The following is a 22,549-nucleotide window of genomic DNA, read 5'->3' on the forward strand; positions in this document are numbered from 1 at the left end:
CCTCATGCTGCGGCCCCCCTATGCTGCGTCATCAGCTGCTCAGACGCGATTGGCTGAGCATAACTGTGCTCAGCCAATTGCGGCTGAGCAGCTAGTGACGCGGCATAGGGGGGCCGGCATGAGGGACGGATGGAGCGGTTTGGCCGGCCTCCCGAAGATGACGTCATTGTCCCAAGATGGCGGACGGGGGTCGACATGAATGTGGTAAGTATAATGCACCAACACTTCCGGGTCTAGCGTGGGTGGGCACTGGAGCGTGGAACCAGGCACCGGAGCGCCGCGATACGGGACCCGCCCCCCACACTGGAGTACCCCTTTAAAATGTATCAGTGTTAGACGCACATCTCACCTTATAATTACTGTATGTTAAACTAGCAGGGGCTGTAACTGAGATGAAAGCTCAGTGACCTGGGTGACCTCAGTGACATTTAACCTTTTTTGTATTTTAAGAAAGGGACTAGCAAAGGTCATCTGTACACAAAACACAGGAAAGGAAGATATATTATATAGTTTGTATAGTTTATTAAAAAATCTTAAAGTCCTCCTTCCATGGCCACTTTATACTTATAAATAAGACATATCTCAATGCATCATATTATATTCTGATAAACAAATGAAGTGATAAATAATTCGTACATCTAAGTAAATGCATAAAATAGCTAAACAGATTCATTTCTATACTGGACGTAGATGATCAAAATCTTCACTAAAAGGATTATATCCCTGCTTTCTCAAGCAACATAAGGCCCAGAATAGTTGGTCGTCTGGAGGAAATTCTTCCCACTTGACCCAATTCCAGCCTGCAAGACAAAAGTGAAAAGAAGTTGAAAAATGACAATGATATATTTATAGTCCTTCGTAATCCATTCTAACACAGTGGATTTTGGCCTTAATGAAAGGCCAATTTTCTTTCTTTTTTTTGCTTTTTTTATTTACGTTGTGCACCGCATGGTGGGAACAATATTGTAATAATTTTATAGAATGGACAATATTAACCCCTTAAGGTCAAAGCCAATTTTCGTTTTTGCACTTTTACTTTTTCCACTTTATGTTTAAAAGGCCATAGCGCTTGCATTTTTTCACCTAGAGACGAACATAAGCGCTTATTTTTTGCGAAACCAATTGTACTTTGCAATGACAGGCATTATTTTTCCATAACATATGCTGCGAAACCGGAAAAAAATAATTTGCGCTGTCAAATTGAAAAAAAAAAGGAATTTATTTTGATTTCGGGGAGTTTTGCATTTACGTGGTTCACCCTATGGTAAAACTGACTGGTTATGCATGTTCCTCAAGTCGTTACGATTACAACCATATGTAACATGTATAGGCTATGTTCACACTACGTATATTTGAGGCTGTATGTTTGAGGCTGTATAGCAACCAAAACAAGGAGTGGATTGAAAACACAGAAAGGATTTGTTCACATAATGTTGTAATTGAGTGGATGGCCGTCATTTAATGGCAAATATGTGCTGTTAATTTAAAACAACGGCTGTTGTATTGAAATAATGGAAGTTATTTACCGTTATATGGCGGCCATCCACTCAATTACAACATTATGTGAACAGAGCCTTTCTGTGTTTTTAATCCACTCCTGGTTTTGGTTGCTATGAGGACCACAATACTGACTGAAATATACATAGTGTGAACCCAGCCATAACTTTTATATTATCTGATGGCTTGTAAAAAATTCAAACCATTGTTAACAGATATATGTTCCTTAAAATCGCTCTATTACCAGGCTTACAGAGCTTTTATCCTTTGGTCTATGGGACTGTGTGAGGTGTCATTTTTTGCGCCATGATTGCGCATATACGACTTTTTGATCACTTTTTATTACATTTTTTCTGGATTTGATGCGACCAAAAATGAGCAATTTTGCACTTTGGAATTTTTTAGCGCTGACGCAGTTTACCGTGCGAGATCAGGAATGTGATTAATATTTCGGGCGATTACGCGCGCGGCGATACCAAACATGTTTGTTTATTTGTTTATTTATTATTTATTTATTTATATTTATAAAATGGGAAAAGGGGGGTGATTTGGACTTTTAATAGGAGAGGGGATTTTTTATTAATAAAAAAACATTTTTACTGTAACTAGAAGTCCCCCTGGGGGACTTGTATATAAACAGCAATGATCTCTCATAGAGATCAATGCTGTGTATATACACAGCAAAGATCGATGAGATCGGTCATAGATTGCTATGGCCTGCTGCAGGCCATAGCAATCTATTGCCGAGCCGGGATCAGCGTCATTCCGAAGAACGATCGCGATCGCGGAGGGGGGAGATCCGTCCCACTTCGACACCAGGGACGTGAGGTCAGGTTTGACAGCTGCACTTAGAGGCTTAATTAGAGACTTAGAGGCTTAGAGAATTAGAGACTTAGAGGCTAATAGAGGCACTGCCCAGCTGCACATGTCAGCCGGGATCAGCGCCGTTCAGAGCGGGGTCCCAGCAGGACCCCTCTCTGAACACCCTGCCCGACACCATGACGTATCAGATACATCATGGGTCGCTAAGGGGTTAAGCATGCTACGATACATATAATATATGTTTATTTTTATGTCTTTTATATATAAAATGGTAAGGGGGTTAAGTAAACTTTATTGGGGGGGGCTGTGTCATTTTTAAAAACATTTAAAATTTTCATTTTTCACTTTTTAAGTTCCCTAGGGGGCTATTACATGCAATCACTAGATTGCATACATTGGCCTTTGCATAGCATTGATGAGTGTTATCAGCGACTATCACATAAAGCCTGCCTGTGGAAGACTCTATGTGAAGATTGCTGAGCTGTTACTCCTTAAAGCGACACTGTCACCCCATTCTGTCATTTCTACATAATTAAAAACGTTTAAATGACTAATTTAGCTGTCTCCATACCTTATTTCAGATTATTAATCATGGTGCTTGTTCTTGTGAAAAGTGTACTTTTATCCGCTTGTTACTGCGTCAAGGGGCGTGGCTTATTTGCTAATGCACCACATAGCCCCGCCCCCATCCGAGACAACATCGCTGCATAGGCCTGGTCCTTCTGGCGTTCTGGTACATCATGGGTCTTTAAGGGTTCAAGGCCTCATGCTCTGGGCTGCTCTAAAGTGTACCTATCGTTTGTAAAAACTTTTTACATGGAAACATGTCAAAAGTTTTGATCAGTCCAGGTCTGAGTGTTTAGACCCGGACCAATCAAAACTTTTGACATGTCTCTATGACATGTAAAAAGTTTTTACAAACAATAGGTACACTTTACCTGTATTGTATGGGTCCATAATATGGCACCATAACAAGTGTTTGAAAAGCAAATAATATTATGTCTTACTCCATCTCAGAACTATTCTCCTGTAGAAGAAATGCTTCTAGAGGAGAATGTACTAGTCCATAATACTGTGTAATGGGTTTAGTATGCAGTTTAGGTAATATACCTGGCCTATGGCTTAGACTATAACATACATAGAGTATATAGTTCCTTACCTTCGTTTTTTTCAGGCTCTAGGTTTGTAGGTTCTGATGGATAGTCCATGTCTACTTCTCCTTTCATTATAATTGTGATAAAATGATAATTATGTTCAATACTAATCGCATTCACCACTGAAGCAAAGCGAACATTCTTTAGGTGGAGTCCGGTTTCTTCAAGAGTTTCCCGCTCAGCGCACGTCTCCCAGCTTTCACTGCAAGGACATAAAATAATAACCGAGCGGTGGCTAAGAAATGGCTAACAGAGGCAGAGTATTGGCTGAGACTAATACAGAGCTATTAGGGTAGGTGTTATCTATAGGTCACCAGGGCAAACTAAGGACTATGATAACATATTGATAGATGAAATTACTAAAATGTCATTGTTCCAGTGACCACCAGTGTTTATGGTTTGACATACAAGCTGACTGCGTGCAATCTTATGCTACAATTGGATTTTAGAAAGACAGATTTAAAGGGGGGCAGTAGAAAATCCCCACAGTAAACCTCTCCTTCTCTCGCTAGTTCCTGTCACAGACAGAGGTGGCAGCAGAGAGCACTGTGTCAGACTGGAAAAATACAACACTACCTGCAGGACATACATCAGGTGATAAGTACTGGAAGACTGGATATTTTTAATTGAAATAATTTACAAATCTGTAACTTTGTGACACCAGTTGATCAGAATTTTTACTTTCTCTGGAATACCCCTTTAACCCCTTAGCGACCCATGACGTACCTGGTACGTCATGGTGCCGCGGGGGGTGTTCAGAGCGGGGTCCCGCCAGGACCCCACTCTGAACGGCACCGCTCCCTGCTGCAATCTGTGCCGGCTAATTAAGCACTTCAATGCAGCTGTCGAACATGACAGCTGCATTGAAGGGCTTTATTACTCACATGCCTGGTGTCTAGTGGGACGGATCTCCCCGATCCGTTCTTCTGGCCGTCCAGGGTCTCAGCGTCGCACTGACGCTGATCCCGGCTCGGCAATAGATTGCTGTGGCCTGCAGCAGGCCAAAGCAATCTATGACCGATGTAATCGATCTTTGCTGTGTATATACAAGTCCCCCAGGGGGACTTCTAGTTAATGTAAAAAAAAAAGTAAAAAAGTGTTTTTATTAATAAAAAATCCCCTCCCCTAATAAAAGTCCAAATCACCCCCCTTTTCCCATTTTCTAAATATAAATTAATAAATAAACAAATAAATAAACATGTTTGGTATCGCTGCGCACGTAATCGCCCAAACTATTAATTAATCACATTCCTGATCTCGCACGGTAAACAGCGTAAGCGCAAAAAAATTCCAAAGTGCAAAATTGTGCATTTTTGGTCGCATCAAATTCAGAACAAATGTAATAAAAAGTGATCAAAAAGTCGTTTTACCATAGGGCGAATGGCGTAAATGCAAAACTCCCCGAAATCAAAACAAATTCTTTTGTTTTTCAATTTCACAGCGCAAATTATTTTTTTCCGGTTTCGCAGCATATGTTATGGAAAAATAATGCCTGTCATTGCAAAGTAAAATTGGTTTCGCAAAAAATAAGCGCTCATATAAGTCTCTAGGTGAAAAAATGCAAGCGCTATGGACTTTTAAACATAAAATGGAAAAAGCAAAAGCGCAAAAACGAAAATTGGCTTTGACCTTAAGGGGTTAATAGAGCTAATGTTCTTAAAGGGGTACTCCGGGCAAAATGTGTTTTTAAATATGTTATTACATAAAGAAAGTTATACAAATCCCTAATATACACTAATTATGGGAAATGCACATATACTGCTTTTCCCTCACTTTAGTAGGTCAGGCAGGCTCACTTCCTCAAAAAAAATGTGACGTCACGTCTCAAGTGTATGCAGCAGCAGGGGGCGCATGTAAAAGTATAGAAAGGGAATAGACGTCTATTCTCCATCCCTCCCTCCCTCCCTCCCTGGGCTGGTAATGTCTCCCTCCCTCTGTCCCACCCCCTGCCCGGTCCTATTATACTTGCTGCAGTGGCTCACAACCAACTAGCTGCCCCCTCTGAGCCCATCTCTCCCCTGGCCGGTCCCCTGCAGGAGCACTCACCCACCGCCCCGTTCCGGTGGGGTGAGAGCTCCTGCACCTACCCCCAACTTGCCGCCCCTCGTCTGAGCACTGTGTCCGGTCCCTTGCACGAGCGCTCACCCGCCGCCCTTCAGGGTGAGCGCTCATGCACCTCCTCCTCAGAGTCTGCTCCCCTCCATCACAGCCCGCCGCCTGGCACCGTGCACAGCGCTCACCCGCCGCCGCCCCGTCCCGGCGGGCTGAGCGCTTATGCACCTCTTCCCAATCAGCTGCACCTTCTCCCAAGCAGCTTGCTTCACCGTGCACGGAAGCGGATGGCCGGGTGAGCGCTGAGACTGGCTCAGATTGCTTCATCTCAACGCTCACCCGGCCGCCCGGTTCCGTGCACGGTGAAGCAAGCTGCTTGGGAGAAGGTGCCGGAACGAGGCGGCGGGGTGAGAGCTCCTGCACCTACCTCCAACTTGCGCTTATGCACCTCTTCCCAAGTAGCTGCACCTTCTCCCAAGCAGCTTGCTTTACCGTGCACGGAACTGGGCGGCCGGGTGAGTGCTGAGATGAAGCAATCTGAGCCAGTCTCAGCGCTCACCCGGCCATCCGCTTCCGTGCACGGTGCTCCTGCAGGGGACCGGCCGGGGGAGAGATGGGATCAGAGGGGGCAGCTAGTTGGGGTGAGCCACTGCAGCAAGTATAATAGGACCGGGCAGGGGGGTGCGACAGAGGGAGGGGGACATTACCAGCCCAGGGAGGAGGGGAGGGATGGAGAATAGACGTCTATTCGTTTTCTATACTTCTACATGCGCCCCCTGCTGCTGCATACACTTGAGACGTGACGTCACATTTTCTTTTGAGGAAGTGAGCCTGCCTGACCTACTAAAGTGAGGGAAATAGCAGAATATGTGCATTTCCCATAATTAGTGTATATTAGGGATTTGTATAACTTTCTTTATGTAATAACATATTTAAAAACACATTTTGCCCGGAGTACCCCTTTAATATCTTGATCGGGATACTTGACCCTATGAGTGACAATATGTCCCTATACACATACAATATTCAGAAAATAAACATCTTAATATTCTTACATGGCGAGTGGTGGTGCTAGAAAAGGAACAAGCTTTAATCAGTATTTGATAACTATAGTTTTTAGGTCAGTTGAAAGGGAGAAAAATGTGTATCACATTGTGTACACTACATTATACATTCATACTGAACCCTTTGTGAGGGATTTTTATTCTGTTTTTATTTTGAAAAGGGTTCATATTCTTAGGTGTAGGAAATACCCACTATTACCTGGGCCTCATTCCTTTATTCATTTGCTCTAATATGTCTGGACTATTGCTTAGCAATGCCATGTCCTAATAAAGGTTCAGTATTATTAATGGACTGCTAGAGAACATAAGTTGCTTGTACCCAAACTCTAGGTGTCCTCCTGGAAGTTGGTACATGCCTGCCCCTGGCGAGCCTTTGGATTTTCTTTGCCCAAGTAAAACACAGCCAGGATGGGACGGATGAGTAATCACAACGCCAACTCCAACTCCGGGTCTACCATTTGCTCCTGACCCTGACATTGTCCGTCAGAAAAGTACCAGAATCATTTACTGCAGAACCTGTGTAACAAAAAATACTGTCAGTATATCCTGTATATACAGTGAGAGTCCTGGAACTTACTTTGTAATATAACTTTATTAAACAAAAAAAATAAAATTGATAGTTGTTTTAGTACATACCCACGTCCATTGACTGGCAGCACTAAGGGACGGGACAGGGCCCTTACACAACGTTTAGGTTGGGAACTTCAAGACTCTAAGCCCTGCAGCTCCCGATCCTCTGCTCTATTCTTGTGCTGCCAAACAGCGACGCGCAGAACAGTGTCCCTTTCCCCCAAAGTACAGCTCCGGAGCCTTTCCACAGTGAGCGGTGATGGCTGTCACCAGTCACAGTGCTAGAAGCAGAGCGGACAGTGATAGCAGTCACTGCTCACTGTACAAAGGCTGATGGCCACAGCGATCATGTCAGGCAGCCTCCTCCCCCAAGGACTGTATATAGAAATATACAGTACACTGGAAAGGGGAGGCGGGACCTTGCTTTGCAAAGCACTGGGGATTGGGAACTGTGGGACTTAGATAGCCCTGCAGTTCCTGACACCAACACTAGTGGCAGCAGAGGGGCCGTCTCGCCCCTTACAGCCGCCATTCAGTGGAAGTGGATATGTAGGTAATTTTTTTTTTTATATAATTAAGTTATATTATAAAATGGAATGATTAAAAACTATTTATTTGTCCCCAGAATGCCCCTTTAAAGTAGTAGTTTCATTTGTAAAAACTTTTGAAGTCCAGATGTGTCAAAAGTCCTGCCGCCCAATCTCATTACAAGAGATTATAGGCCTAGAGCCTAGAGACAGGTTGAGTGGCCAGCCAACAATTTTCACAAATGCTTTTATTTGTATAGCGCCAACTGATTCCACAGCACGTTACATAGTCCCTGTCCCTACTTACACTTTAGAGGGCTTTTCCCCACAAAGGGCACTCATTAACTATCTGCAGGATGATGTGAACGGGAGTCCTGTGTCCCTCTGGCTGACTACAGTGGCGGTTGGACATACATGTGGCGGCACCATTCAGCTCTATGGACCTGATGAAGATAGCCGAGTGGAGGGCTAGTGGAGTCTGGTGAAGATAGACAAGCATTGTACTCGGCTATCTTGGTCAGACTCTTAGGACTGAATAATGCAGCGGGGATGGTAAACCACCACTCTATTCAACAAGAGGGACACAGGATCACGGGGGTCCTTGCAGTCAGACCCCCAACAAGACACATCACCAATAGTGTGACTATGGGGGAGATTTATCAAAGGGTGTCAAATTTAGACTGGTGCAAACTGCCCACAGCAACCAATCACAGCTCAGCTTTCCTTTCAGCACTGCCTAAAGCTGAGCTGTGATTGGTTGCTGTGGGCAGTTTGCACCAGTCTAAATTTTACACCCTTTGATAAATCTCCCCCTATGTGATGAATGTTGTTTGTGATACAATTCCTATTATTCTAAATATGTTTGACCTCTTGGATGTTGCAGAAACACTAATTTCCCCTAAACCAGGCTATACAATAATGCGGGATACAAGTAGTGATTTGGCAGAATATAACCAGGCTCCAGGAGGAAGCATGGCACATATGATGGCTCATAGATGGCACCAAGGCACTCAGAAAGCTACCCTTAGGGCCCTATTATTCAGGACGATTATCGTGCGAAAAATCGTTATATCGTACGAATTTAAACGATAATCGTTCTGTGTAATTGCAGGCAACGATAGAAAAATCGTTCATATGTCGTTGATCGTTGATTTAGGTCTGAACTAGAGATGAGCGAACCGGGTTCGAGTTCAAGTCCATCCGAACCCGATCGTTCGCCATTTAATTAGCGGTGGCTGCTACACTTGGATAAAGCTCTAAGGTTGTCTGGAAAACATGGATACAGCCAATGACTATATCCCTGATTTCCACATAGCCTTAGGGCTTTATCCAAGCTCAGCAGCCCCCGCTAATCAAATGCCGAAAGTTCGGGTTCGGATAGACTCCAGCATGCTCCAGGTTCACTCATCTCTAGTGTGAACCCCAAATTATCGTTACACGTTCGCTAATCGTTCGCTGTAATTCCACGTTCATTCGCTCAAGTTCACTAATCGTTCAGTGTAATTGCACAAAGTTCATTGTTTTGCTGGGATCAGAAGGAATAAACGATTATAGTAACAATTGCAATAACGATCATAGTAACGATTTTGCAATAACGATCATAGTAACGATCGTATCTAATGACTATCGTTCTGTGAACAATTTCAGGTTAGCGATAAACAATCTCGTTTGCGATCGTTTATCATTAAGGTGCGAATTTGCGCAATAACGATCAAATTCGAACGATAATCGTACGTGTAAATGCAGCGAACGATCAAACGACAAATCGTTTATTTTGATCTTTCAACATGTTATCAAATCGTCGTTCGCAGATAATTCGCCAATCGTTCCGTGTAAACAGTCGTCGCTCGAACGTCCGGCCGCCCGACCCCCCGCTCATCCGCAGCCCCCTGCGCCGGCTCGATCGCCGCCGCCGATCTGATCGCCACCCCCGCCGCCGCCGCTCCCATCGCCCCCGCCATGAGCATACGTTACCTGCTCCGCGTAGCAGGTCTTAGAAATCCCCGACTACCCTCTTCAGTGCATTGATTGGCTTAAGAGGGGAGCCGGGAATTTCAAACGGCTCTTCTTCAGCCAATCAGTGCTTCTCTTCAGCAGTGATTGGCTGAAGAGGAGCCGTTTGAAATTCCCGGCTCCCCTCTTCAGCCAATCAAAGCACGGCAGCACTGATTGGCTGAAGAGGTGCCGTTTGGCTGAAGAGGCGAGACGGGAATTTCAATCAGTGCTGCCTTGCATTGATTGGCTGAAGAGGGGAGCCGGGAATTTCAAACGGGGGTGGCGATCAGAGCAGCGGCGGGGGTGGCGCAAGGGGCTGAGGTTGACCGTGGGGGGGGGGGGCGGGCTGCGGGCGAGCGATCACAAAACGATTTTTCCGTATGATATATCGTACCGTCTAAACGCTGATCGTTAAAAAAAATCGTTACTCCGACATTGTTAATCGTATGATCGGGCCAATTATCGTTTCGTGTAAACGCACCATTAATTGTTAATCGTTAAAAATTGCTCCGTGTAATAGGACCCTTATGCTAAGTTTACATGGAGCGATAATTGGCCCGATCGCACGATTAACGATTTTGAAGTACCGATTTTTTTTTTATAACGATCAGCGTTTAGACGGTACGATATATCGTACAGAAAAATCGCTTTGCGATCACGCGCCCTCAGCCGGCCCGCCCCCAGCTCGGCCCCTTACTCATCCGCAGCCAGGCCCCACGGTCAACCGCAGCCCCCTGCGCCGCCCCGATCATCCCCCCCCCCCCCCCCCCCCCCCCCCCCGCTGCTCTGATCGCCCCCTCTCCCGCCGCTGCTCCGATCGCCACAGGGGCAGTTTGAATTTCCCGGCTCCCCTCTTCAGCTAATCAGTGCTGCCGTTTATTGATTGGCTGAAGAGGGGAGTCGGGAAATTCAAACGCCTCCTCTTCAGCCAATCAGTGCTGAAGAGGAGCACTGATTGGCTGAAGAGGAGCCGTTTGAAATTCCCGACTCACCTCTTCAGCCAATCAATGCGCTGAAGAGGGGAGCCGGGGATTTTGAAGACCTGAGACGCGGAGCAGGTAACGTATGTTCTTGGCCGCCGCGGCGGCGGGGGCGATCGGAGCGGGCTGCGGATGAGCGGGGGGCCGGACTTTGGGCGGCGGGACTTTCGCGCAACGACTGTTTACATGGAAAGAGCGGCGAATTTTTTGCGAACGACGATTTAAGAACAAGTTAAAATATCAACATGAACGATTTCTCGCTCGTCGTGCGATCATTCGCTGCGTTTACACGTACAATTATCGTTCGAAATTCGATCGTTATTGCGCAAATTCGCACGATAATCGTTCCGTGTAAACCCAGCATTAGGGTGCGATTACACAGAAAGATTTATCTGACAGATTTTGAAAGCCAAAGCCAGGAATGGATTTGAAAAGAGGATAGATCCCAGTCTTTCCTTTATGTCCTGATCCCTGTTTATAGTCTGTTCCTGGTTTTGGCTTCAAAGATCTGCCAGATAAATCTGTCTGTGTAAACGCACCATTAGTGTCCCACATCAGATTCAGTGCAGATTTGGAGGCAGGATTTTCAATCAATATGCTGTATGAACAAAAAGATCCTATATAGAGTTTGCAGTTCTTAATGACTGCAGCATGTACCCACTGTGGGGGCAAACTATTGCAGCTTAGCAGCATGAGATCTACAAGCAGAGGTGTCAGGTGTGAATACTGGCCTGATCCTGATGGCCAATCCCTGCAGAGGTTACAGCTGAATGATCCGCCCCGACCACCTACCTGGCCTATATCCCTGCAGCAATGCGGGTCTCACCCTGCACCTCTCTCATACAGTCAGTGTAAGCCGGCAATGTGCTGCACAGCCCTCTTCCGGCTCTAGGGGGCGGTGCATGTGACATCACTAGAAGCACAGAGCAGATCATGTACAGGACGGGACTGCAGTGTGACACCTAGTGTACACAGAGGGGATGGCATGTATACAGGGAGGATCAGGCAGCAGCAGATAGAGGATGGATCTATAGTTAGTTAGATAGATAGATAGATAGATAGATAGATAGATAGATAGATAGATAGATAGGAGATAGATAGATAGATAGATAGATAGGAGATAGATAGATAGACAGACAGACAGACAGACGACAGATTGTTTTGATTCTCTGATGCTGCACAAGAACACGCCTAAAACTCCCATCCTGTCCAGATGACACAGATGCAGGAAGCTCCGATACCAGATAAAGACAGTGGGGCAGAAGTATTGTCAGTGTCTTTTGGTTCAATACAATTGAAAATATTATGATCCTTGATGAACAATATCTTTATTAAACAGAAAGTCTTCCCATTAAAGCATATGTGTTTATTATTTTACGTGTGTTAAGTATATGTTTTTTTATATTTTCTGTGCAGTCCTAGCAGGTTCAAAATGAATTTGCTCATTTGTCATTCTTAAAGGGGTAGTGCGGCGCTAAGAAATTAGTTACAGAATAACACACATTACAAAGTTATAAACAATGCAACTGGAGAAGACTACTGATTCTCTGGTATATTGAAAGAACAACCCAATCCATGATATGAGATCAGATGCTTCTGGCCTCAACCATAACACACTTTGGGAAAGTTAGCCAACAGGTGACATAAGTCAACAATAGCACTTAAAGGAGGAGTCCGGAGAAAATAATTATTTGCAAGCAGGCAGAGGCTGGCGGAACATAATAAACAAGCACTATTTACCTCTCCCCGCCATCAGGCCCGCTTCTGCCATGAGGCGGAATGAGCCTTCCGCCTCAGGCGGCAGAATTTGCGGTCCGGCAGGGGGCGGCATTATGTCCCCCCTGCTGTCATTTTAAAAATGACAGCGGCCGCTCACCTGTCCCGTCGCCCGCGCTCTCCACATCCCGTCAGGTCCCGCGATGTCACCCTGCAGCTGTCACGGACCTCCAGGCTGTGGTGAGTGCCCGGGGTCGGTGGGGGACGCGCTGGGGTGATCGGGTCGCGCGGGACCGCCCCGCGCGACCCGATCACCCCACTCACACTACAGCCTGGAGGTCCGTGACAGCTGCAGGGTGACATCGCGGGACCTGACGGGATGTGGAGACAGCAGAGATCGGGTGCCGGCTGCGGTGTGGGACAGGTGAGTAGATGGCTGCTGCTGCGGCGGCGGCGGCGGGGGGGGGGGGGTTGTTCCGGGGGGATGCCGGCTATCACTCGGGGCAGAAACCCTTGAATCCGCCCTGCCCGCCATGTCACAGGCTCCAGGACCACCTCCTGAATTCATTTTCACGACTTCTAATGTCATCACTACTTCGGGGAAAATGTCTGACCCGGTTGATGCCCACTCAGTCAATCAGTGACTGCAGCAGTGTCCCGCCCCAGTCACTAATTGGCTGAGCGGGCAATCCATCTGGTGAGTCATGACATTGATGGAGCAGGAGATCCTCAAGCCCAACAGTATTACAGAGGCAGGGGGAGAGGAAATTAGGGTTTATTTATATGTTCCTGACTGCTTGAAAATGTTTATTTACTCCGGACTTCTCTGGGGTTTCACAAGTTATCTCCAATTTGCCTCGAGAACATAGTCCTGAGTCTCTCATTAGAATGGAGCAGTGGTCTAAGTATGCTTGTCACTGCCCTATTTATATTGTATGGAAACTGCCGCTAAATAGGACGTCTGACTGCTTTCAATCCCCATGATCAGATAGTTATTCCCTGTCCTGAAAATAGAGAATAACTTTGCTAGTTGGGGCAACCTTTAAAGGGGTTGTCTGGCAATCAGCTTTTTTTTAATACGTTTTTGCTGGTACAAATAAAACAATTAACATATTATCCTTACCTGTCCATGCTCCTTCGGTGTCCTGTTGCAGTGTCGCCAGTGTCTCCTGCTGACTGCAGAGCCTTCACTTACAAGACAAACTTGTCTTGGGAGTGATAGGCCTCTCAGCCAATCACTGACTGAGATGGATTAGCCCTGCGGCCAGTGATTGGCTGAGCGGGCTGTCATTACTGAGACGTGTTTGTCTCAGTAGTGTAGGCTCTGCAGGGGACAATGGCGACACCAGAGGAGGACACCAAGGGAGTTCAGAGAGATAAGGATAACATGTTTATTGTTTTATCTGCACCATCAGCAATATATTAACCCCTTCAAGACCAAGCTATTTGCACCTAAAAGACCAGGCTCATTTTTTAAAATCTGACCTGTCTCACTTTATGCTCTTATAGCTCAGTGATGCTTTAACGTATGCTAGCGATTCTGAGATTGTTTTTTCGTCATATATGGCACTTTATATTAGTGGCAAAATTTGGTCACTTCTTTGTGTGTTTTTTGTGGAAAACATCAAAATATCATGAAAAATTTTAAAAATTAGCATTTTATGAACTTTGAAATTCTCTGCTTCTAAAAAAAAGAAAGATGTAGCAAATAAATTAGTTACTAAGTCACATTACCGATATGTCCTCTTTATTCTGGCTTCATTTCATAAACATATTTTACTTTTTTAGGGTGTTACGGGGCTTAGAAATTTATCAGCAAATTACCACATTTTCGTGAAAGTTTCCAAAACTGATTTTTTTAGAGACCAGTTTTTTTTTAAAGTTGATTTAGGAGGTTTGTATACTGGAACCCCCATAAGTGACCCCATTTTGGAAACTAGACACCTTAAAGAATTAATCTAGAGTTATAATGAGCATTTTAACCCTACAGGGGCTGGAGGAAAGTATTCACCATTAGGCCGTAAAAAAATGAAAAATTTAAATTTTCCAATAATATATACGTTTAGATTAAAGTTTCTCATTTTCAAAAGGAACATGAGAGAAAAAGCACCCCAAAATTTGTAACGCAGGTTTTCTTGAGTACTACGGTACCCCATATGTGGGCGTAAACCACTGTATGGGCACACAGCGGGGCTCAGAAGGAAGGGAGCGCCAATTAGCTTTTCCATTGCAGATTTTGCTGAAGAAGTTTCTGAGCACCAGGTGCGTTTGCAGAGCCCCTGTAGTGCCAGCGGAGTAAAATCTCGCCATAAGTCACCCCATTTTGGAAAGTACACCCCTCAAAGAATTCATTTTGGGGTGTGGTGAGCATTTTGACCCCACAGGTATTAGAGGAAAGTATTCAAAAGTAGACAGTAAAAATGAAAAACTCGAATTTTTCCAATAATATATTCCTTTAGTTTGAAATTTCTCAATTTCACGAAGAACAAGAGAAAAAAAGTACCACAAAATTTGTAACGCAGGTTCTCCTGAGTAAAAAGGTACCTCATATGTCGGTATAAACCACCACGGTATGGGCACACAGCCGGGCTCAGAAGGGAAGCAGCGCCAATTAGCATTTTCTGTGCAGATTTTTCTGAAGAAGTTTCTGAGCACCAGGTGCGTTTGCAGAGCCCCTGTAATGTCTACAGAATAGAACCCCCCCAAAAGTCACCCCATTTCGGAAAGTACACCCCTCAAAGAATTCATCTTGGGGTAGGAAGAGCATTTTGGCCCCACAGGTATTAGAGGAAAGTGTTTAAAATTGGCCAGTAAAAATGAAAAACTTGATTTTTTCTAATAATATGTTGGTTTAGTTTGAAATTTCTAAATTTCACAAGGAACAGGAGAAAAAATGTACCCCAAAATCTGTAACGCAGGTTCTCCTGAGTACACCGGTACCCCATATGTGGGCATAAACCACTGTATGGGCACACAGCAGGGCTCAGAAGGGAAGGAGTGCCAATTTGCTGGAGCAAAACCGCAGCTAGTAATAGTTATTAGAATAGCACAGTTACTAGAATAAAATAAAAAAATTAGATTACAGGTAATGTGGGGTGGTTACGGACAGTCTGGGGTGGTTCCGGGTAATCTAGAGGTGGTTACGGGTAATCTGGGGTGGTTACGGGTAATCTGGGGTGGATACGGTCAACATGGGGTGGTCACGGGCAACCTGCTGTGGTTACGGCAACCTGGGGTGGTTAGAGGCAACCTGGGGTGGTTACGGTCAACGTGGGGTGGATGCGGACAACCTGCTGTGGTTACAGACAATCTGGTGTGGTTACAGGCAACCTGCTGTGGTAAGAGGCAACGTGGGGTGGTTACGGACAATCTGGGGTGTTACGGACAATCTGGGGTGGTTACAGACAATCTGGGGTGGTTACAGACAATCTGGGGTGGTTATGGACAATCTGGGGTGGTTACAGACAACCTGTGGTGGTTACAGGCAACCTGGGGTGGTTACGGGCAACGTGGGCTGAATACGGACAACCTGCTGTGGTCACAGACAATCTAGGGTGGTTACAGGCAACCTGCTGTGGTTACGGGCAACGTGGGGTGGTTACGGACAATCTGGGGTGGTTACGGACAATCTGGGGTGGTTACAGACAATCTGGGGTGGTTGCGGACAATCTGGGGTGGTTACGGACAATCTGGGGTGGTTACGGACAATCTGGGGTGGTTACAGGCAACCTGGGGTGGTTACAGGCAACCTGGGGTGGTTACGGGCAACGTTGGGCTGAATACGGACAACCTGCTGTGGTTACAGACAATCTAGGGTGGTTACAGGCAACCTGCTGTGGTTACGGGCAACGTGGGGTGGTTATGGACAATCTGGGGTGGTTACGGACAATCTGGGGTGGTTGAGGACAATCTGGGGTGGTTGAGGACAATCTGGGGTGGTTACAGACAATCTGGGGTGGTTACAGACAATCTGGGGTGGTTACAGACAATCTGGGGTGGTTACAGGCAACCTGCTGTGGTTACGGATAAACTGAAGTGCTAATAGGTAATCTGAGGTGGGTACCAGTAATCTGGCGTGGTTACGGGCAATCTGGAGGGGGTCACTGGCAATTTGGGGTAATTAGAGGCAAGGTGCAGTGGTCAGAGGCAAGGTGCAGTGGTCAGATGCAAGGTGCGGTGGTCAGAGGCGACGTGCGGTGGTCAGAGGCGACGTGCGGTGGTCAGAGGCAAGGTGCGGTGGTCAGAGGCGACGTGCGGTGGTCAGAGGCAAGGTGCAATGGTCAGAGGCAACCTGCGGTGGTTGTGTGCAATCTGGGGGGTTACATGTAATCTGGCATGATTACGGGCAACCTGGGGTGGTTATGCGAAACCTGCGGTGGTTACGGGCAACCTGGGGGGGGGTTACAGACAATCTAAAATTGTTACGGATAGACTGAAGTGCTTATAGGTAATCTGGGGTGGGTACATGTAATTTGGGGTGGTTACAGGCAATCTGGGGTGATTACGGACAATCTGGAGGGGGTCACTGGCAACGTGCGGTGGTTACGGGCAACGTGCGGTGGTTACGGGCAACGTGTGGTGGTTACGGGTAATCTGGGGGGTTACGTGCAATCTGACGTGATTACGGACAACCTGGGGTGGTTACGGGCAACGTGCGGTGGTTACGGGCAACCTGCGGTGGTTACGGGTAATCTGGGGGGGGGGGGGTTAGGGGTAATTTGGGAGTAAACTGCAATTATTACTATAATAAAAAGTGTGTGTTTTATTTTTTTGTGTGTTTGTCACTTTTTGTACTTTATACATTCATTTTCACTGTATTACTATGATTACTGTGATATTTTCTATCACAGTAATCATAGTTCAGTGACAGAGACCAAATTGGTCTCTGTCACTTAAAATTTTCAGAGCTGGCTGGTTGTGGAGCGCATGCGCACTTCATAACCAGCCAGGACGCCGAAGAGGAAGGAGCTCCAGGATCAGGTAACGTATATGGGGTAGGGGGGGTGACTGGGGGAGGGGGGTGACAGGGGGGGTGGGGGGACATCACTTTTTATACCCTGTCACCAATCATTCATGGTGACAGGGGATTAAAAGTGCCTGGAGCACATGGCACAAGCGATCAGTGGTATATAGTATATACCGCTGATCGCTTGTACCGGGACCCCACAGGGGGGGGGGGTCCCGATGACTGCCCCATGCTCTCCGCTACCTCCAATGGCGGAGAGCATGGGGTTTTCATTATTTTTCACTTCTGATCACTGTGAACAGATATACTCTGTTCACAGTGATGGCGGCGGCCATCTTGGATCTGATGGCCGCCGCGGGGAGGGGGGATAGTGATCGGGGCACTAGGGGGGCTGGTCTGGGGTCTGATTTTACTTATTTCATCTCCCCCCACCGTGGATTCACGGTGGGGGAAGATGAAATACAGCGGCGGCAACGGCCCATTAGTGACCGCCGTTTCGGCGGTCACTAAGGGGTTAATAAGGGTCAGCTGCGGGATCACAGCTGACTCTCATTACCCCCGGGGCTGTACACAGATGAGAGCGGGATCGCTATCATCATAAAGCCCCCCTCAGTCAGGAACGTATATGTACATTCCTACTGCACGGGGCATGTGCAATAGGAACATATATATACAGATTGCTGACGTGAAGGGGTTAAAAAAGGCTGACCCCCGGAGTACCCCTTTAACAACAACCTATGCTGAATATAGGCCACTCCATTGATCCCCATGTATAATCCATCCCTGACCCTGAGGAGAAGATGCTATCTGCAACTCTGACCATCTAGCCTCTTTGTGAGGTCTAAAATAATATTTTCCAATAATCTAATATTTCAGCAAACAATATTTGTTTTATGCAAAATGCTGGCACAATGTATTAGTTCTGTATTCATTTCCTCTTGCAGGTATTACGGTCACAACATAGTCTTTGTTAATAAAATCAGAATCTATTCATATTGTTTGATGTCCGAGGACAGTATATTAATGTGCATGATTCTAATAGAAAAAAAACACTGTTTGTATGAAAAAGTGCAATATGATTGAATTCTGAAATGTAATATGGTCACTGGAAAGTATAATGTTGCTGCCCATCTGTATGTCATCGAAGCGTTCATAAAACAAAAAGCTGTCAAATCATTTGATCTATGAAATAGGGTCACCTATGACTGGATACAGTTAATCTGTTCTCTCATCCAGTATGATGGTCATGTCTTGAGGTCCTTTTGAACTAAACAATCCTTGACCGTCCGTGGCCCTAAGCACTTGCGGTGCCTCTACAAGGCACCATTAATCGAGAATCCAGGCCGCACAAATGATTGTTAGTGTGGCCATTTAAATACAATGCTATCAGCCTGACTGTGGCCTAGCCCTGTGACGCCTCTCCGTCTCCCCTCCCCGCCCTCTTCACCATTAGGAATGCCCCTAGAAGGATTTCTCCTAATTACCACTGGATCATTGAGGTACATCTGCAGCGTTCAGATAAGTGATGATTAGGAAAAATCCTACCCAGGAGCCTTCCAAATGATAAAGAGGATGGGGAGGAGGCATGGAGAGGTGTCACAGGCCTAGGGCACAGACATTCTAGGCCACGGCAATTTGACACAAGGCTGCAAGATTAAAAGTTGTTTTTTAGGACAATAACTGCATTACCTGCTGAATGGACCCCAGGACAGATCTTGGATTAAAAGCAGCTATCCGAAGGTACAAGTTGTTTTTCGGGGGGTGGGGGTACAGAGTTGATTTACAAAACGGATTCTCTCATATGTTTGCACAAATTACTGCAAGGCTATGTTCCCACACAGTATTTTGGTGAGTAGTTTTCCACTAAAACCAGGAGAGGATTGAAAACACAAAAAGACAATGTTCACACACTGTTGAAATTAAGGCTATGTTCATACAGCGTATGAGACCGGCCGTTCCGTGACTGCAGTACCAGCCGGATGATCTTTTCAGCCCCAGAGTTCTGATGCGGGCGCATCCGTGCACGCCTGCATCACAATTCACCACAGCACACTATGGAGCTTGCGGACGGAGCCGCTCGCTCCACAATGTTCACTAACATGGGTTTCTCCCGCCGCTATTCACTGAATAGCGGCTGCAGAAAACTGACATGTCAGTTGTTTGCGGCACCGCTAGGATCCCGGCCGGAGCATATACTATGTGTATACGCTCCGGCCAGGATCCCATAGGCAGCAAAGTATCGTATTTTTCCGTATTAAGAAAAAATACGTAGTGGGAACATAGCCTAAAGCCGTAAGTTCAAAACAACGTCCGTTGTTTTAAAATAACGGTAATTAGGTGTCTTTAAATGACGGCCATCTACTCAATTTCAACAGTGTGTGAACATAGCCTCTGTTTTTTTTAATCCACTCCTGGTTTTCATTCAAAAATGCTGACCAAAATACTGAGCAAAAATACTGTGTGGGAACATAGACCAAAGGTGGAAATTTTTGAGCACATATGTATCTTCATAGCTTTATATGCACCTGGGTGGGGGAGGAGTGTGGTGGAGTGGGTTGCAGCTAGCCCTATGCAGTTCCAGGAAGTATTTCTTGGATATAATTATTAATACTCAGCAGAACGCAAATATTTAAATACTTCATATTTAGCACTAGAGCTCTGCCTAATGAACATGGATAGTGAGTGTGACTAAGTGCCTTACAGGGACCTCGCTGGGCATGCGCACACAGCTCTCCAGTCAAGCCCCGCCCCAGCCGGATTTCATTGGCTGCTGCACTCTGGGCTTCCTAGCAGCCAAAATCAGACCCTGCCGGAGCCCCGACCCTGATCCAAACGTTTAGTTTTAGGGTTGGGGGTCGGCTTAGGGTTACTACCACCTGCCCACACAACAACCCTAACCCCCGGGGTTGGTGCTAATCAGGAAGGTTAGGGTTAAGGTTGGGGCTGTGGGGAGGGTTAGAACATGACAAATCAGTGGAATGTAACCCTAATCCGACCCCCAACCCTAATACTAAACGTTCGGATTAGGGTTGGGGGTCTGATTTTGGCTGCTAGGAATCCCGTAGGGGAGCTGCCAATGAAATCCGGCCGAGGATGGAATAAAACAAACAGAGAAACGCATGGCTGAGCCCTTCTCTCTCCACCATCAACCTGTCCTCCCTCAGATACTCTGCGGCTGATACACAGCGCAGGAGCAGGACTGGGCAGCAGGGTGAGTGCTGAGGCGCAGCGAGGACAGCCTCCATGCCCCACTGCGCCTCAGCGCTCACCCCGCTGCCCGGTCCTGCTCTGTGTATCAGCTGCAGGGTATCTGAGGGAGGACAGGTTGATGCATAGGGAGAAGGTGCAGAAACGCTCACTGCACCGCAACCGGGTGGCGGGTGAGCACTCCTGCAAGGGACCGGGCAGGTCAGAGGACGGGGGGCTAGATGGGGAGGTGCAGGAGTGCTCTCCCCGCCAGGAGTGAGCGGCGGATGAGCACTCCTGCACAGGGGTGGCTGGGTGAGCTCAGAGCTAGTTGGAGGAGCGCTGACCGCGCTGGGACTGGGCGGCGAGGTGAGCTAGTTGGGGGGAGGGGCCTCCGCAGTGGGGTGAGCGTCAGATAAGGAGCGCTCACGCTGCTGACTGGAATCGGGCAGCAGGTGTAATAGGATAGGGGAGGCAGGGAGGGAGACAGGCAACGGGATGGGAGGGAGGGGGTACATTAGAGCACTGGGCAGCACAGGAAGGGAGAAGGCACTGATTCATCCACATAGATGCATACATGCGCCCCCTGCTGGACCCTACACTTGAGACGTGACGTCACGTTTTTTTAGAGGAATTGAAGCCTGCCTGATTTACTAAATTGAGGGAAATAGCACCATATGTGCATTTTCCATAATTAGTGTATATTAGGGATTTGTATAACTATTGGTGCGTTTACACAGAGATTTATCTGACCAATTTTGGAAGCCAAAGCCAGGAATGGATTTAAAAAGAGGAGAAATCTCAGTCTGTTTATAGTCTGTTCCTGGTTTGGGCTTAAAAAATTTGTCAGATAAATCTGTCTGTGTAAACGCACCATATCCTTATGTAATAACATATTAAAAATACATTTTGCCCGGAGTACCCCCTTAAAGTGACAGTGCCCATTTTCTCCCCATACACCGTAAATGGCCCAAATTGGAATACCCTTATTACAGGTCGGTGTAGAAAGACGCATCCCATGCTGGGTGGTGAGGTTGCCAGACCAGTTTAGCTTTGGCTGTCCGGGCTTGATGGGAATTGTAGTTCTGCTACAGCCAGAGGGCCAAAGCTTCTTCATCCCTGATCTATAGAATGGGAATTTGATGACATTTTCAGGTACACTAAGGTGTGGATGACAGGGTTAGCGCTTACATAGTCACACACCACTCATAAATTTATTGCCTTTATTGTTCTTTATGAAGAGAAACGGTACATGCTGGCTTGTCTACTGCAAGTGTTGTAATACAGCAGAAAGGTCTACCACAAGACAGTCGCCCATAGTTAAAGGGGTTGTCCAGAGAAAAACTTTTTCTTTCAAATCAACTGATATCAGAAACTTATATAGATTTGTAATTTACTTATATTAAAAAAAAAAATCACAAGTCTTCCCATACTTATTAGCTGCTGTATGTCCTGCAGGAAATGTTTTCTTTTCAGTCTGACACAGTGCTCTCTGCTGACATCTCCGGCCGAGACAGGAACTGTCCAGAACAGGGGAGGGTTTCTATGGGAATTTATATAAAACCAGGACAGAGTTCCTATCTCGGCCAGAGATGTCAGCAGAGAGCACTGTGTCAGACTGAAAATAAAACATTTCCTGCATGACATACAGCAGCTAATAAGTATGGGAAGACTTGAGATTTTTTAATAGACGTAAATTACAAATCTATATAACTTTCTGATATCAGTTGATCTGAAAGAAAAAGATTTTCACTGGACAACCCCTTTAAGCTAATATAAGTCCAAAGCTTTTAGCTGTAACTCAGTTCCCTTCTGTCTATCAGACCTAACTGACTGACTGACTGACTGACTGACTGACTGACTGCACTTCGCCGCCCCTCCAGGCAACAACCGAGAACTTGTCACCATAGAGTATGACCTTCTACCTACTGCCCGGGGTAGAGCGTCTATGTCAGACAAGGTTCCCGGCGCGCGGAGTGCGGCGCTATAGGCCGGCCACTTTATGACACTGGCGGGGCGC

The 22,549-nt window shown here is 46.3% G+C and overlaps 1 protein-coding gene across 1 annotated transcript; it reads right to left on the reverse strand.

Moving 5' to 3' along the window:
* Window positions 1-545: 545 nt before the first annotated feature.
* Window positions 546-11,539, reverse strand: NUDT15 (nudix hydrolase 15). The gene is made up of 4 exons (XM_069972121.1): window positions 11,454-11,539; window positions 6,909-7,105; window positions 3,479-3,675; window positions 546-800 (listed from the first exon to the last, which is right to left on the reverse strand). Exons 2-4 carry the CDS (start codon window positions 7,064-7,066, stop codon window positions 676-678), a joined length of 480 nt encoding a protein of 159 aa, XP_069828222.1. The 5' UTR covers window positions 7,067-7,105; window positions 11,454-11,539; the 3' UTR covers window positions 546-675.
* Window positions 11,540-22,549: the final 11,010 nt, after the last annotated feature.

The sequence above is a fragment of the Dendropsophus ebraccatus genome, chromosome 5 (assembly GCF_027789765.1).
Source record: "Dendropsophus ebraccatus isolate aDenEbr1 chromosome 5, aDenEbr1.pat, whole genome shotgun sequence".
Lineage (NCBI taxonomy): Eukaryota > Metazoa > Chordata > Amphibia > Anura > Hylidae > Dendropsophus > Dendropsophus ebraccatus.

What these genes read in the sequence shown, in the direction of transcription:
- NUDT15 (XM_069972121.1), bottom strand. Translation starts at nt 7,066, where the DNA reads ATGTCAGGGTCAGGAGCAAATGGTAGACCCGGAGTTGGAGTTGGCGTT. An exon ending in GGAGGACACCTAGAGTTTGG is followed by an intron (nt 3,676 to 6,908) that starts GTACAAGCAACT and finishes ATGTCCTTGCAG; the next exon opens with TGAAAGCTGGGAGACGTGCG. An exon ending in AGAGCCTGAAAAAAACGAAG is followed by an intron (nt 801 to 3,478) that starts GTAAGGAACTAT and finishes TTTGTCTTGCAG; the next exon opens with GCTGGAATTGGGTCAAGTGG.